The sequence below is a fragment of the Mus pahari genome, chromosome 4 (assembly GCF_900095145.1).
Source record: "Mus pahari chromosome 4, PAHARI_EIJ_v1.1, whole genome shotgun sequence".
NCBI classification, from domain to species: domain Eukaryota; kingdom Metazoa; phylum Chordata; class Mammalia; order Rodentia; family Muridae; genus Mus; species Mus pahari.
The window spans coordinates 132,689,168-132,706,353 of record NC_034593.1 but is presented as its reverse complement, the minus strand read 5'-3'; the positions used below and the strand labels follow the sequence as shown (position 1 = coordinate 132,706,353).

At 40.3% G+C, this 17,186-nt stretch overlaps 1 protein-coding gene across 1 annotated transcript in view; it reads right to left on the bottom strand.

The window, feature by feature from the left end:
• Positions 1-17,186, bottom strand: part of Col24a1 (collagen type XXIV alpha 1 chain) — a 256,021-nt gene that overhangs the window by 233,611 nt on the left and 5,224 nt on the right. The window contains exons 2-3 of the mRNA XM_021196980.2: positions 14,941-15,005; positions 1,226-2,652 (exon numbers count right to left, since the gene is read on the bottom strand). Of these exons, the coding sequence (XP_021052639.1) occupies positions 1,226-2,652; positions 14,941-15,005 (1,492 nt within the window). The remainder of the gene's footprint in view (positions 1-1,225; positions 2,653-14,940; positions 15,006-17,186) is intronic.

The following is a 17,186-nucleotide window of genomic DNA, read 5'->3' as shown; positions in this document are numbered from 1 at the left end:
AAGACATAGCATCATCTTATCCGAAACTATGGTTTCAAGAATTCAATGACTCAAGTTGTAGTTTCATTAAATAAAGAAGTATCTTGGTGATGCTAGAGAGATGGCTCAGCAGTTAAGAGCATTTGATGTTCTTCCAGAGGACCTGAGTTTGGTTCTCAGCACATACAGGGTGGCTGACAACAGTCTGTACCTCCAGGGGACTGGATGCCCTCTTTTGGCCTCCTGGGCCACCAGACATTCATGTGACGTAGAGACACATGCTGGCAACCCTCCCCCCCCACACACACATAAGATGATTTTAAAATGTGCCTTAGGACATAGTTAGTATACTTAGAAATTTGAAATAAAATCTTTGAAGATATACAGGCAAATTACTTAAGATATCCAAATATCAACAGCACAGCCAAGCAGTACCAACAACAATTTCAAATGAGGTTTTAAGTAATTTTAGAAAGTTTCAAATGTTGGTCTCCAGTTGTACCTGCATAATGGAAGAAATTCAGAACTGAAAAATTTAGACCAGTGTTTCACAAACTTGTTTGTATATTATTAGGTTACCTTGGGATTCTCTACTAAATAGGCTATCCTTTTATTCCCAGAGAAGGCTGGTTAACTGAGTATTTTTATATAAGGTAGGTAGGTATTAATCCACTAATAGGTTGGCTACATTATTACAGAGATGATTAAATACGTTATTCACCATGGAAATGAAAATATTTCACTGAGAATGATAAGGGTGCAGGTTTTCCCCAGCAGCTGTCCACAAAATAACGTCTATCTAAAAACAAATATTATACTTTCCTGATCCATTTGATGTGATTTTGATAATGGAATACCTAATTGTTATATTCACTATATTTTCCTTAATCTAACTTTTATATATACCCTTTTAGCATTAGTAGGCACTGAGTGTGCATTTTTGTTTTTTATAAAAAATGCATAAATGTATATTTTGCAGTTAAATTCCTGGTTGCATCTCAACTGAATTAGAAAACCATATAGTCTCCCCACCACTTTACCCAGAATTAGGTAACTTTCAGCCTACCAATCAAAAACAAAAGTGTAATTTGAGGCAGGACTATGTTCTGGCTGATGTCATTCGGTGTGGGAGGGTACATTTCATAAGCAGACTTGCCTTTCCTATGTTGTAGGGCCCAGATACCTCTTTGAAATACATAGTAAGTTAGTACATCAACATGTTTTCGAAAAGAGAAATCCAACTTACAGGAGGTCCTGGGTCTCCTTTTGGCCCTCTCAGATACTCCATGTCAAGCATTGCATTGTAATCCTCATAATCGTAATATTCATAAGTCTGGGGCTCATAGCTGCTTTCAATAGGATTCGTGGCATCAGGGTAAAATTCTCCTTCCTTCCTTAGTTCAAGGTGGTTATCCACTGAGGGCCCGTGTATCACTCTATACAAGGTGCTGTTTAAGATCCGTTCCGTTTCTGTGAGCTCATTGGTGTATAGATTTGCTGTGAGAGCCTTCTCGAGGTTATTCATGGTGTCTTGATTTGTGTGTACAAAGCTGGATGATGCCTTCTCAGGCAGGGGCAGGCCAGCTGCCTCCTCATGTTGGGTGATGTTGTCGAATCCAGGGAAGAGAGGGTTAATTCTCTCCTCTTCATTCATTCTTGCCTCACTAGGAAGATGATGGGCCACTGACAGGGTTAAATTTGTCTCCTCCTTGGTGGTGATTTCTTTAGCCTGAATTCTGTAGTTTGGGAGAGTCACAGCGGAGATGTTTCCTGAATGGAAAGAAGTTAACTGAGCCCTTGGTGTCTGGTGCTCTTGGCTTTCATGTACCATGGCAGAATCATTACTTCTGTTGTTTGGAAAGCTTTTGCCATCAGCAAACGTCTCCTGTGGCCGTTCTGTTTCATCAAATCCTTTTGGCAAGGAAGCCTGGTCTGTGAATCTCTTCTGTGGCGATTCTGTTCCAGCAAAACCTCTGGGCAATGCAGAGTGCTCAGGGTGTCTGGTGGACATTACTGCCGTGTGAGGAGGGCTTCTTTCAGCTTGGGATGTGTCTGTTCGGGGGCACTGCTGTTTCAGGTGTCTGCAGTACTCAGCAGATGCCGCCATGGAAGGCATGATATCCAACTGGCACACTGTTCCTTCAAAGTGGGCAGAGCTGTTATTTATACTTCCCAAGGTAAACACACTGTGAGGGTCAAAGGTCTGAACATCCGAAGTTGTCTCTCCACTAAAATAGCTCTTTCCACACTCAACAAACATGGAGATGACGTGGTGGTCAACAGTGATGGCGAATGAGTGCCATCGCTCATCGTGGGCACTGTAGTTGAAAGTTACAGTTTGCTTTCCTCCGACATGAACTATTAGTTTCTTAGGTAGTAGCTGTATGCCAAACTGCAGCCTGTTGTTATTCCGAATGCTGAAGAGAAATGCATTGTTCACTTTGAATGATTGTAACCCAATCAATACTGTCAGTGGCTGTCTTAGGCTAACGGGTAAAATGTTCACAAGTGGTGACTCAATATAGGCATTATCTGTTAAGATGACACCAAAGTCCGTTAAATGGACCCCCTGAGGTAATGGTGTGGATGGTGACAATGACGGCACAGCTGTCACCGATGACGTGTATCTTGCATCTCTGCCTCCAAGGCCTAGTTGCTGAAGAATATCTATGCCTGGGAGTGAAAAGAAAGAAAGGTAGGAAGGATATTACTGCTATGTATTCAGACAGATATTTGAGTATAAAAACAAACCTTTCTTTCCAATTGATATAAGTAATTTCTAGGTAACAAAAGCTAATGGGAGAGGTGTGATTGTCAATAATGTGAATGAAACAATATGGACATGTGTACACACACACACATACACATGCATACACATATACACACAGATGCACATGCACACATACACATACATGCACATGCACACACATAATGCGTGCACACTCACATATACACATGTGCACACACATACACATACACATAGATACAAACAGATGCACATGCACACATACACATACATGCACATGCACACACATAATGCGTGCACACTCACATATACACATGTGCACACACATACACATACACATAGATACAAACAGATGCACATGCACACATACACACATAAAAACACACATGCATGTGCACACACACATTACTGGTTTTTAGACCTCCAAATAATTTAAAATCAGTTGAGCTCTTTTGAGTTTTCTCGTGTTATTAGGCTTCGTGCCACACCACTGTAAACACACATTCACAGCATCTGAAATGTCACTCACAGCCCGAACTTATAACTTAACCTTTACTGACATCCACGTTCAGGTGAAACAGAGCCCGTTGACAACAGTAATGTGTAACTTATAATCCTCTTTATAACTTCACACCAGCACTTAAATTCTAATTTTTTAAAACTTGGAATTTAATCTCAGCTTTCTGTGCCTAAAACCTTTATAATATACCACAATTAAAGCACCTTGGTTACTTTCCTGAATCCTTGAAGAATGAGGGAAATGAATTCAAATTTGCTTTGTTGTGTGTTCTTGTCTGTCACTTTCAAGTTTCTCTTCAGTGATTTTTACCCAGCTTATAAACTCTTTTCCAATATTTATTAGGTAATGTACATTTTCTGTAATATGGCTTTGATATAGCTGTTGATTTAAAAAATCTATTGTTCATCATATTATTGCCAGTAGCAACCTGATTGTCACTTGCTCAATTATAAACTCCTGGAAGACAGGTCTGTCTGACTCATTATTGAGCTTCTACTATTTCCTTGCAGAGAGCTCTAGAATTTCTGAATGATGAGCTTTCCCCCCCACAATCCAATCAGATTTCATATTCACCTTTAGAGTTATGTAGCTTTACGTGCCATTCCTTAACTAATGAATGAATCCTTTCTTAGTCAATGGTGGGCTCCTTATGATGCCCCTGGTTAGACATCTCCCATCTGTATCTATGTGTGCTTGTAATAATCTCTGGGTAGATTAGTACATATTTGTAAAAGAATTATAATATGTAAAGAAAAATAAAAAATGTTGAAATTAGCTGACTATTTAGCACTATTAATTTTCCTTTTATGGCAAAGTAGTAGATATTTGACAGTTTCTTTCTATTCATTGCAAAGAATGAAGCATGGAGAGAAATTCTGGGTCCCAAGTTGGACAATACGCATAACAGAGAAATAACTACAGACTGTTAACCATGTGTATACCCTGGGACTATATTTAAAATGCTTTCTCACAGAGATATGTGCAAAACACTCCAGAGAGTTGGAGTATAATTATCAGCTGTTGATGAAGTAGTTATCATTTCATAGCAGTTCTAAAGGACATAAATGTTTGTATCTAAAATAGTATGTGACAGTGGATCTCAAAGTTTTCCATTAAAATACTCTCACAAGACAGAAATGTAAGCTCCCTTCAAATAATAGTATAAAATTTGCAAAAATTACCATTGCTCTCTCTTGTTATTTTAGTATAGCTAATGTAAATTTTTCATTATAACCTACAACATGATTGTTTTCATATGCAATATAAATTACTGACCAACTATAGTGGCTAACTGTACTTAGCACCAATCTTGAACAGCACTCACACTCTAGAAGTATGCCATGTCAGTCTGTGACTTGAGGGAAATGAGTTGTTATTAGCAAGAGTATTAATCTGAAAACTTAAGAATGGATATGTGGTTTTGGTATCTTATAGGTACCTCTGATAGTATGCTTCCTCCGATTTTACTGTATTACAGTATTTGTTGTGAATGACTTGCAAGAATCGGATGCTTTTGAGCAGTGATCACTCAGTAAGTTCTCTGCTAATGAACCAGGAGTGCATTCCCGAGATGGCCTGCTCACTGCTGTGTGCTACTCTTTGGGTGCCTGGCTACATCCCTGACTAATAACGTAGGTAAAACTCAAGCATCAAGACAAGTTCAGCTGATCTCTTTTTGCCTTACTGTCCTATCATTATCATATTACAACTTCATTGTCATGTCCTATCATTATCATATTACAACTTCATTGTCATGTTGCAGAATATTATGCAAATTTAATAATAAAGCCAATTTAAATATTCTGGAATCATCTTTTTATTTCTCATGATGTCACAGAACTGAGCTGACCACGTGGGCTTTTTCAGTGATCCTGTGCTCAACCCTCCCTCCCTCCCTTCCAATCTTACCTCTCATCTATGACCTTTGAGCTCCACAAACCCGCAACTCAAACGTGTTCTAACATCTTGCCAGCTCTTTACTTCCCTGACGTCTCATGACGACTCCATCGTCGTCTCACAGAGGTGATCTGGCTTCAGGTTTTCCTTGTCGTGTTTTCTTTTTGTAATAAGTGGTCAGCATATCTAATGGCCTCATGGTGATTTTTCTGTACATATCACTTTTTTTGGGGGGGGGGAGCTACATTTATGTGCATTTTTCCTTGGCATCTTTCTGCCCATGCTCCATCAAATCCTTCGCTTTCCCATTATTTCCCAGCCAAGCATATCTGGTAGAAAGATGCTGTGTGTGCCTTCCAATCTCCTCTAGAGGTACAGGTGTCTACTTTCTAAACTTAGTTCTGTGTGGGTCCCAGCTGTCTGTGAGCCATGCTAATCTAGGAAGACTTACACAGCCAGCTCTGCCCAGCTCCTTCTCCTGCCTCTGGACTCATTGCTGACTGTACAAGCTTCAGAATAAATCTGTCACCCCAGGAAGTAGATTTTTGTATTTTATTAGCCCTCTCACATGTAGCCAATAGTAATATCTGTACTTCTGTCTTGCACCTTTCTTCTGGGCAGTGTCTGCCCTTCTCAGACGCCCCCCTCCATAGTGTTTCTCAACCTTCCTAACTCTGTGACATTTTAATACAGTTCCTCATGTTGTGGTGACCCCAAATCACAAAATTGTTTTCATTGTTACTTCATAGTAAATTTGGTACTGTTATGAATCAATAATGTAAGTATCTCTGCTTTCCAGTGGTCTTAGATGACCTCTGTGAAAGGGTTGTTCGATCCCCAAAGGGGGTCCTATTGCCCTAGTACTTCTGGTATTCCAGAGCTAAACATTTAGTACTTCCTTTCAGAGGTTTTGTTTCTTCAACTGCTTCCTGTGTTTCGATGGTGAACTGTGTCATCTCTATACACGTCTCCTTTTCTCTTTGTATTTTAGCCCTTGTAGACTTTTGTTAATCTCTGTTTTTCCAGAACTAAAAAGTTTAGGATTATCTGTTCTATTTTGCTTTTTTTGTTTTATACAGAATATAAAAGCAGAAGTGGGAATATACTATCTCAGAGTTACATGTTTATTCTCTCTATGCCCAGAGATCAGAGAGATGGCTTGGCAATAAAGAACACTTGTCATTTCTACAGAGGACTTGGGTTCAGTTCCCAGCAACCAGACGGTGGCTCCCACCCGTCAGTGACTCCAGTTTCATGGAGCTGATTCTCCCTTCTGATCTCAGCAGGCATGAGACACCTGGTGTATAAATATACATGCAGAAAAAAATGCTTACACGTGTAAAACAAAATAAAACTAAGACAAAATTAGAGTCTATGCTCACTTCACAAATGATGAAGCCAAGGGACAGAAAAGTGATGTAATGGGTCATACAACTACTGAACAATTCAAGCTCAATTCAAGTCATCAGTGTGGCCTCAAGGTTGACACCATGGCTGCCTCCTCCCATGGCCTGACAGCTGCCATGTTCTTCACATGTCACTTGTAAGACATCACTAGCTAACCCCGGCAGGATTAGTTTTCTCTACTGCAACTGCGTGGTGGGGAATACTTCTCCAGTTAATCTGGCACCCATCTGTGGTGTAGCTGTTTCCTCTGAAATGAAACATTCCCTTCTGGAGGGAGCAGAGGAGGCTCTGCAGGCTGTCTGCAGCCTCACAGGACTCACAGGACACAGGCAGGAACTTTCCATCCACAAATACTAGGAGGGAAGTAACTCTTGAGTGGTCCGGCTGTTTCAAAGCTACACATGGGACTGTAGGGATGCAGCTGTTCTGGGTCTCCATCCAGGCTGGGGTGGGCTGGTCATTGATGCACTCACTGCCTGGGTTCTCTGTGCTCATGCAAGTTACTATAGTAAACTCCTTCTTCCACTAAGCTAGGATTGAGTAGGGGCTTGTTTTTCTTTTTTGTTTGTCTGTTATTGCCTCTTGAATCTGAGGTGAATAGACATAAATTTCTCAGGCAAAGCCACACAACGCCATCCAAGGTTTAAGTTGTCATAGACCAAGCACATTTGGGGGCAGAAGTTCACAGAAGACTCTAAGAAAGATTGGGGGAAATTGAAGCAAAAGAAAAAAGATGGGAAATTTAAAAAGTGTATGTGTGTGTGTGTGTGTGTGTGTGTGTGTGTGTGTGTGTGTGAGAGAGAGAGAGAGAGAGAGAGAGAGAGAGAGAGAGAGAGANGAGAGAGAGAGAGAGAGAGAGAGAGAGAGAGAGAGAGAGAGAGAGAGAGAGAGAGCTTCTATCTAGAGAGCAAGCTATTAGATATTTGGTAACTATATATATATATATATATATATAAAACTAAGTTGTCTGTAATAAGTTAATCTCATGGGGAGTCCTAACCACAAAATCAACCCAGATCATTATTTCATGTCACTGAAGAAATCAATTACCATTTGGGGAAATCAATTACCATTTGGGGAAAAATTAGATGACTATCAACAAGGCACTTGCCATGGTTTGAATATGCTCGGCCCAAGGAGTGACACTATTAGGAGGTGTGGCCTTGTTGGAGTGGGTGTGTCACTGTGAGTGTGGGCTTTAGGAACCTCATCCTAACTGCCTGGAAGTCAGTCTTCCACTAGCAGCCTTCAGGTGAAGATGTAGAACTCTCATCTCTGCCTGCACCACACCTGCCTGGATGCTGCCATGCTCCTGCCTTGATGACAATGGACTGAACCTCTGAACCTGTAAGCCAGCACCAGTTAAATACTGTTTTTATAAGAGTTGCCTTGGTCATGGTGTCTGTTCACAGCAGTAAAACACTAAGACAAAACTGAGTTGCCTTGATTTCTTAATAAGCACTGGTGACATTTACTAAATCCTTTCTGTGTACCTAGTCCTGTCTATGAACTTTACCATATTGTCATAAGTCTCATGATCCTATAAGCAGATACCACTATCACCCCATCTTACAGTTATAAAAGGTCAAGAATAAATTCTATTTCCAAGACCACACAACCAGGGGGTGCAGAGATGTCTCTTGAATGCAGTCTCTAAGAGTCGATCTCTTACCTCAGTGACTGTCACTAATTTATTTCACTTTACTTAAAAACAGAACAGACTGCATCCCTTTCCTCTATCTGTTCCTTTAATGTAGAATAAATGGTAGTGTCTCCAAGACAACAGCCATGCTCTCTTTACTGTAAACAGCAGGCCTAATGACGTCATCCAAACCATAGCTGCAACAACCACACATGCTGACTCACAGACCTCGCTTTTGGCTTTGCATAGCCAACTGTCTGCTGAATTTATCCAGGAGAAATTACATGTCCCCAAAGCAGTTCTAACTCAATATATTATCCCCTAACTTCATCTCTCCTACTTCAGTGTCTCTGTTGGTGAATAATCACACAACCACACGGCAGCCAACAGGTCTATAGCTATACATGAGGTTGTGACACTGTACCTACAATGGCTTTGTGTGGCACATAGAGTCTGTTCTGTCAGTTCCTTCTTACCTCTCATCTCACTTCCTGTCTCTTCATCTCACCTTATTTGACTCCAGAAACATGCATCTTTTTCTAGTTTTTAAACATACTGAGCTCACTTTGGACTCTTTACTCTTCATGGGGTTTCAGCTTCGGGATGCTCTAAATCCTTCATATGAACTTCGATCAGCTGCTTATGCAATGATTAAAAAATTCATGGTGAATTTAACAGAGTTTCTGTAAGTTTTGTGAGTTTTCCTGTGTTGGAGCTGGGTGTGGGCTTGAGGAATCTCTGAATTTGAGCATGGTGTCATAGCTAAGATTGGTCTGGAAGCAATGCTCTCGAGCATTGGCATCTTCTCTGTGGTATAGCTGCTTATCCCACCACCCCCTCTGCTCTGGATATTTGTAGTCTTTCTAAACGTTTTGCTTCACCAAAGCTTAACAGATTTTAGAATCCCATTGATAATACCTATCCCCGCATCAGGAATAAACTCAAAGTATCACATTATTTAAAAATAGATTTTTTTTTTCTTAGAGGCAGGGTCTTACTGCTTTGTTTTGCTTTGTTGTGTTTCTAACCTGGTCTCAAATCCCTGGCCTTGAGAGGTTCTCCTGACTCAGCTACCCAAGCATATGACGATCATTATACACTCTGTATGCCACCCTGCTCTATCACCCCTTCTCCAAAAGAGGAAAAGCAAAATGTGAAGGAAATGAAATAAAGTGGAAGGATGGATGGAGGAGGGCACGCAGGAGGGAGAAGTCTAGTCTCCGTAGCTAGTACATGGCTTTCACCCCATCTCTGTAAATACAGTGGCTTGTAATCGATTCTATGGAGTGTATACTTCATGTCTAAAATATCCAGCTATGGTAGCACAGGAGTCTACCTTTGTTTTTCAAATACAGAAAACAAAAACCTGCCAACCTCCCACCCCAAGTTGGAGAACTAAGTGTAATTTATGATTATCCCTGAAAGCTTAGAGATGTTTAATATGTCTTAGTTATTGTAATTTAAGTGATATTTTTAAGTTATCAAGTTTTAGAGTCTAACAAGTTGCAGTGTTAACTCTTACTCTTAAACAATTAGATGGCTGTAGATTGGTTCTAATGAAATCTCAATATTTCAAATTTTTATACATCTTGGCCAGCCAAGCTCTATAGCTCTATTCTTTCTGATGCTGCACCTATGCCAAATTAAAAATGAAAAGTCATTGTCCCATTCCCACATTGTCATCAGTAATGGGACTCAGGGGCTTCTATTAATAATACAATTTTAAAGGAATACATGAGGTTGTGATGTATGCAGGTTGTTGGGTCCTGGGAAGAGTCTGAGGATAGACTGGGCAAGTGAATAAGATCATAATATATTGCATGCATATATGACATTTTCCAAAAATAAATAAATATATTGTAAAGTGACTGATTAATAAGGAAGATTATAAAGTATTCAACATATCTTTCAACTTACACAAAATTGGCAAGGAAAAGGAAAGTATTTCTTAGAAGATGACAGTGTGATACATTTTCATAGAACGGAAGGCCACAGTCTGGGCCTACTTTTCTTCCCATATCCTTGGGGCATTGAGCAAGTAAAAGCAACTGATCATAAATCATTTCCCTTGTTCCTTACTCTGTGACCTGGAGCCAGGAAGCTTGTATTTGAGTCACGATTTTGGCACTGCTTGGAAGAAATGAAAACAACCCCTGCAAAATGAAAACCTCACCTACCTGCACTGCCTCATTCTGTTCACCCTAAACTGTGTACAGTGGGACTCCTATCTTATTTTGATCTCTTAGAAATGAGGCTTGCAGTATTTCATGAATTCACTCAAGGTCACACAGCTACTTCGGAATACGATCTGGACATAAACCTAGATGATGGCTGCAGAGCACCGCGGTCCTTAAACACCATTGGCGTGGTGGGTTTTGTTAAAAGCAAGATTTGTGTCTTTTAAGTTTTCTCAATGTAAGTAACACATTTATCCTGAATAACCAGATCAAGGCATAAAGTGACACTCATAAAGTGACAAATGAAGCTCTAAGCATCATATTAAAATAGTTAATGAGGTGCCTAGTGTAAGGGGATGGAGTTGCTGTCGCTAGAATGAACAGCCTCTGTGTGACATCAGACTAATGCACACAGGAGACAGATAAGGGCGTGTCTATGTGTGTACTTGGGGTCATGTACCTGAGATACCATACCTCTTGAGAATCAGTTCCATGATGAGTCCAGTGTGACCCACTGCAGATCTCTTCCTGCCACATCTCACTGGCAGCCAGTGGCAGTGGCAGTGGCAGGAAGGGGTGCTCCAGCAAGCAGAAAGTAACCGTACCAGCAAATCTCAGAAAACTCAACCTTCAGTAAATCACATTACCTTGAAATGGATTCACTTATTCCCTAGGTTACATCCAACGCTAGGCTAGAAGGCAAATATAGAATTCCTATCTAGTAAGATGATGGTTAAAATGGCTTTCCTTAGCTGTGTTAAAATCTAAGACATAAGAGAATTGTAGAAAATCACAATCGACTTTTTCACATAGATTCTGATCGCATAGATTTCATCTTGAAGACATTTTTTAAGGAAGAGAGGGAAACATGATTTAACGCTACATAGAATTGATAAGTAGAAGAATCACCAACAAAAGACATCAACATGTTTTTTAATGCATTATAGAGCTGAAGACAACAGGGGAATAACTCAAGGAAAACTCCAGAAGGACTCAAGAAGGGGAGGTACAACTTCACTGAAGTCTCGAGATTTCAAAGTGGGGTGTTGGGATAGTGGGAAGTAGCTAAACACTTGCATAAGAAACTCTGAGACCATAATAGAAAAATAAATATTGATTTCATAGAGATATTGACCCAATCATAGCAGAAGGTACAGAGCACTACCATATTAATAATAAGCGAATCAGGTAAGATCTTCATAATACATTAGAGAGATTCCCTTCATCCAAGACTCATGTAATCACTGAGATCCAATAGTGATAACCCTCGTGGCTTTATTATTCATGTAACGCTGGGGAGGGCGTTATTATTCATGGGGTTGCAACAACAAGATGGCCAGCCAGGCTTGTCCTTCAACCTCCTGACATGGGGCATCCCAGTCATCAAGCCTTTATGGAGATAGTTTTCAAATCTGTCTTACTGTCTTAGTTTTAGGTGATAACAGAAACAACTGCAGACTCTCAAAGGATATCTACAACCAAGACCAAAATCTTGGAAGAAAAAAAGACAGCACAAGGAGAAAAAGGTAAAATATTATTCTCACCCCTAGTGAGGTTAGAATAGGATGTGCATTCAAGGAAACACTATCAAGGTTCTGGTTTTTGGTGTATATGTACATGTATATGTACATGTATATGTATATGTAAATCTGAGTGAGGAGGTGATAACATTTACATAAACAAAGATAAAAATGTTCAGAGGAGTTATTTAGGAAAGACTCTCATCTAACCCCAAACAAAGATGGAAAATTAGGCCTTAAAAGCAAGAAAATAAATAGTTTGATTGTGGAAAGCCAAGTGCAACAGAAATTGCAGAATAAAAGGAATAATGAAGAGAAATTTCCAGAAAGTGAGTAATGCTTCCACCTTGGAAAGACTCATTGAGTACCCAACAGAATAAAAGTAACTCTCATGACACACTATTATAAACTTCAAAACATCAGGACCCAGTGATTATAAAGATCACAGGGGGAGAATGTAGAGGTCATAGGTCAACTACTAAGAATTACTCTTATCAATTTTACAACAGCTCTGTGTGCTCGACAAACAAAAACTGTGAAAGCTTATCAATGTCAGAGAAGAGAAAACGGACACCGTAGTTCTCTGCTCACTTACACTAACTCTCTTTCCATGTGAGGGTTAGCCAGACACCTTCCAGTAAAGCAGCTCTGTACAAGCTGCCCCTGCTCAGCACACACTCTGAGGATGCAACTGCACCATCCACAACACACACGGTGAAATGGACTGAACAAAGAGGTAAGTTCCAAGAGAATGGATCTTATGTGGATGAGAGATTTTGACAGCATAGGCAGAGAACTGAGCAGTCTACAGTTGAGCAAGACTGTAGCTTCTAGAAGGTACACCTCCAGGAAAAGAAGGTAAAAACCAAATTAAATAAAATGCTCACAGTAATATGATATGTTTGGGAAGAAAATGTTTTCAAAGATGTTTAGAATTTGTTGTAGCATATGAACAAGTAACTAATAATGACAGAATGCACACAAAAGGAGCAATGGGAGCAAAAAGAGAGCTATCTGAGACTGTGTGAAGGAAAAAGGACAATGCACACGGGCCAATGACAAAGATAACCACATGGACATAGTAAGGTAATTGTGATAGCCAAGAAGTTATTAAAATATATTGAAGTGGTGTCAGGGGAAGAATGAGCATAATATAAAACCATAAATCCTCATAAATAATAGGAAGTCAGTAACATATTTAAGCGCATTATTAAGGAAAAAAAAAGTTAAATTGAAAAGGTGCCAGCAACTTACCTTGGAGCCACACCCTCCAAGCTCCTTGAACTTGCTTTTAAGTAAAATGTCTTGTGAGTACATGGAGACTTCCAAGATGTCTAACTTGAGTCTCCAGCTCAAACAGAGCTTTGACCATGTTCAGGTTTTAAGTCATAATTGTGCTCACTATAAAGCATATTTTTTTTGATAATTTCCCCTCTTTTAGGATTTAATTGTCCCTGGGTGTGCATCCCATGTATAAGTGGGTGGCCCCTGGAGGCCAGAAAAGGGTCAGATCCTCTGGACCTAGAGTTACAGTTGTGAGCAGACCAAAATGCATGCTGGGAACAGAAGTCAGTTCCTCTGCGAGTCCAGCAGGCTCTCTTAAGCTCTGCAGCCTGTCCTGCCTCTTGTCACTTTGACCTGTTAGAAGGCCTCCCTCCTTCACTTCCCTCCCCTTTTCACAAATACATTCTTCATTTGTAGTTGCTTTGCTTGACATTCTTGATATCATTATTGGGTTGATGGACGCAGGCACAAGTGGCTTGCTGAGTTTATGAGGACACTGTAAAGCTGATTGTATTACAACACAGTCAGCTGCGTGGAGTCCTGCTACACAAAAGCTGGAGAGAAACCGAACCTTGGGATCACATTGCTGGTGTCTTGAATCCAGCACGCTTCCTGGAGTTTCTCTTTGAAAGTTTTTGAATCTTTGACAAGACCACTTTTTTTTTCTCACTTTGAAGTCAGAGATATTTTTGTATTCATACTTCAGTCATTGGATAGTAAGATATTTCTTGGAAAATAGACACTTTAAAATGTTTAATAAATGAATAAAAATGAATATACAGAGATTTCTGAATCCAACAGGCTAGCAGAGCAAACCAAAACACTATTTTCTAGACCACCCTGCATGAATTAAATAATGGTCTGAACCCTCAAATATGCAAATTTTGTTTCTTAATGATGCAAATCCAGACGGAAAATGTATTACACGCATGTGTTGTTTCAAGAAGGGCAAAGGTTATTCAGTTACAGTCTGCCACCCCCAAGAACTCCCACTTGAAATGAAGACACAAGCAAGGCCTTTTCACCATACAAAACTTCCCTTTTACAGAGATTTTGCCTAAAAATGTAAGCAATTTCTCAGACGGAAGATCTGAGTAATTTCTTAAAGGTCATATTTACCCCCAAATTGATTTTTTTTTCTTGTACCCTGTATCCTCCTGAAACTGGCTCTAACCTTTTATTATTGTTTAATGCTGAATTTCAGGTTATGATGCCTTGGAAGGAATGGGCTATGGCTGTGGAAAGCAGAAATGCTGACTTTTTGTTTTGTCACGGGGCCAAGGTTAACCCAGGTTGGTGACTGGCTTGCGAGGTAGCCAAGGTTGACCATCCCTGATGGTAAATCTTGACTGTCATCCCTATGGGATTTAGAATCGCCACAGAAAGAAATTTCTGACTTTATCTAGGAGGAAGTTTCTAGACTGAGTTAACTAAGGTGGGAAAAAAATCCACCCTACATGTGGGTAGCACCACTCCACAGGCTGTGATCCGTTACTGAATAAAAAAGGATGAGTTCGCTGAGCACCTACACACAGAGGCAAAGGGAACAGTGACCTGTTCCCTCCACCATGCTTTCCCTACAGTGATGGGCAGCATCCTCCAATGGTAAGGCCCAATGAACACATCCTTCCTTAAGTGGCCTTTGTCATGAATTCTGTCAGTGACTAGAAAAATAACTATCACACTTGTTTGGAACATCAAGGCTTCTGGCTTGTGTCACCATACTCAGCTCAGAAATAATCATAAAAACAAGTAATGAATCCCCTTACCTTGTCCCTGTGCATGAACAGAAATCCACACCACACATAGTACAGTAAAGCGAAGAAACAGTTTCCTAAGGGAGAAATAAGCAACTGTTAGACATTCCCAAGTGACAAATCGTGTAACTGCTAACTCAGGAGTCTGTACTGTGGTGTCAAAACTGGCATTTCTAATGAGTTTCCCCTCAATTGGATGCTGCTGACCGGAGGGTTGTCTGAGGCCCACTGCTTTCGAATGAGCAGAGTTCAGGAGCTGCTTCACATGGGTTAGATGGTTTTCATCTGTCTGCTGGAATCATTTCAGAGCTTGATATACTGAAATGCCTTGATATAGGCAGTGTGCATGCATATATGTGGATGTATGTGTGTGGGCGTGTGCACTTGTGTGCATATGTTAGAGAATGTGTGTGTGTGTATGTATGTGTGTGTGTGTGTGTGTGTGTATATGTGTGTGTGTTGGACACCTAGTGCTTTGTTCTTAGTCAGTTATTCTCCACCTGACTTTTAAAAATGGTCTCTCAGGGACTTTGAGTTCATTGATGTGTCTATACTGACAGACCAATAAGCCACAGGGACCCTCCTGTCTCTGCCTCCTCAACCCTAAGATGACAGATGACAGATGTACACTCCAGAACTTAGCTTTTTCTGAATTGGATGCTGAAGCTGAAACCCAGGCGCTCACACTTGCACAGCAACACTGAGTTACTGTCCCAGTCCTGTAATTTCAAGTATTTGCCAGATGGGTCAAATGTACAAAATAGGTGGAAGTACCATTGTATAAGATTAATTTCTGTACATGACAGACATCAACATTCTCAGACATTTAGTAAAACTGAGCAAATCTAAAATAAGTCAATATCATAGTCAATAAAATTTAATAAAGATTCAAAAATGGCAACCCACAATATAAGAAGAAATATAAGAAGATGTCCAATAAGGCTTGAAAGGGTCTGGGTTCAGCCTGCTAGCCCCACTTCCAATATCCAGTTTAACATGAGCCACATCTAAACCATAACCAACCAGGCTAGCCAGGGCGAAGTCCTAAATTTAGATGGAAAATAGAGAGACATCCAAAGATTGTCCTCAGAACATCTGAGGAGTTAATCCCTTTCCCAGGAGTCTCCCCTAGATGCAGCTTATAGAGCTATTCAACGTCCTCTTTGTCATAAAAGTCCAGGTTCTTTTGTGACAGTGCCAACAATCTTTCTTTAGGGTACTCATGAGATCCTTAGGATTTATGATACATGTCTTTGGGCTACCGCTATTCATCCCTACAAAGATGAAGTTTACAATAGCAAGAAAGACGTGTGAACTTCTGTGAATAGCAAGCTTTTTGATGAGTTGGTGGCTTTCTCTTAAACTGGCAGAGGTGTGTGAAGTAATAGGAGAAACACACATGTAACACACATCTAGTGTTTCAACAGATTCTCGTACCCTGGGTTTTTATGACAAAAATGTCTATGTCCTGACAGTTTTATAGATTCTGTGTTTGGCTAACAGCTAAGATCCAGAAATAGTAAAAAAAAAAAAAAAAAATCTGTCTTTCTGAAAGTAACTGAGGGAAATCTTTCACCCCAGCAATGAGAACAAAATTGGTTGATTCCAGGGGAAAACTATTGTTAGTGCTTACGCACAGTGAAATGTCTCAGACTGTCAATCAAATTCAATTTGGAGGGCTTGTGCACATATCCAGTTCTAGGTGCCTGAGGAGCTCCTGAGTAATCAGCAGAGAGAGAGAGAGTGATGCTTAAGGACTTGAGGCGTCAAAGAGCCAGGAGACATGTCAGTAAGAGGGCAGAAAAACGGGCCTGGCCATCTTGTACCACCAAGGATGCTTTTAAACTGGCACACGCTAGTGCTAAAGATTCTTGAATGAATGAATCTACCTTCAGCCAGTAAGACCAACAGATGGTCCTTCATTCCTACAAAACCTCTGCCAAACTTCTATCTGCACCCTGATCCTAAGATTAAGGAAGTGGTCCAGCTTACAAGGTCTGAAAGCATTTCATTCTCTTCTGTTTCTCTCTGCAACCCCAGTTCCAGCTCCTTCTTCCTGGAAATGGTGCTCAAACCAAATTTATTTCTCTCAAACTTTCAGGTACATTGATTGCCCCATTCTCTTTATGCTTCGGTCTATGTCTACATTTTTTTTTTTTTTAGTTGAACCTTCCTTCTGCTTAGAACCATTCTGCCAGCAATGGTGATAAAAACTGCATGGTACTGGTACAGCGACAGACAAGTAGATCAATGGAATA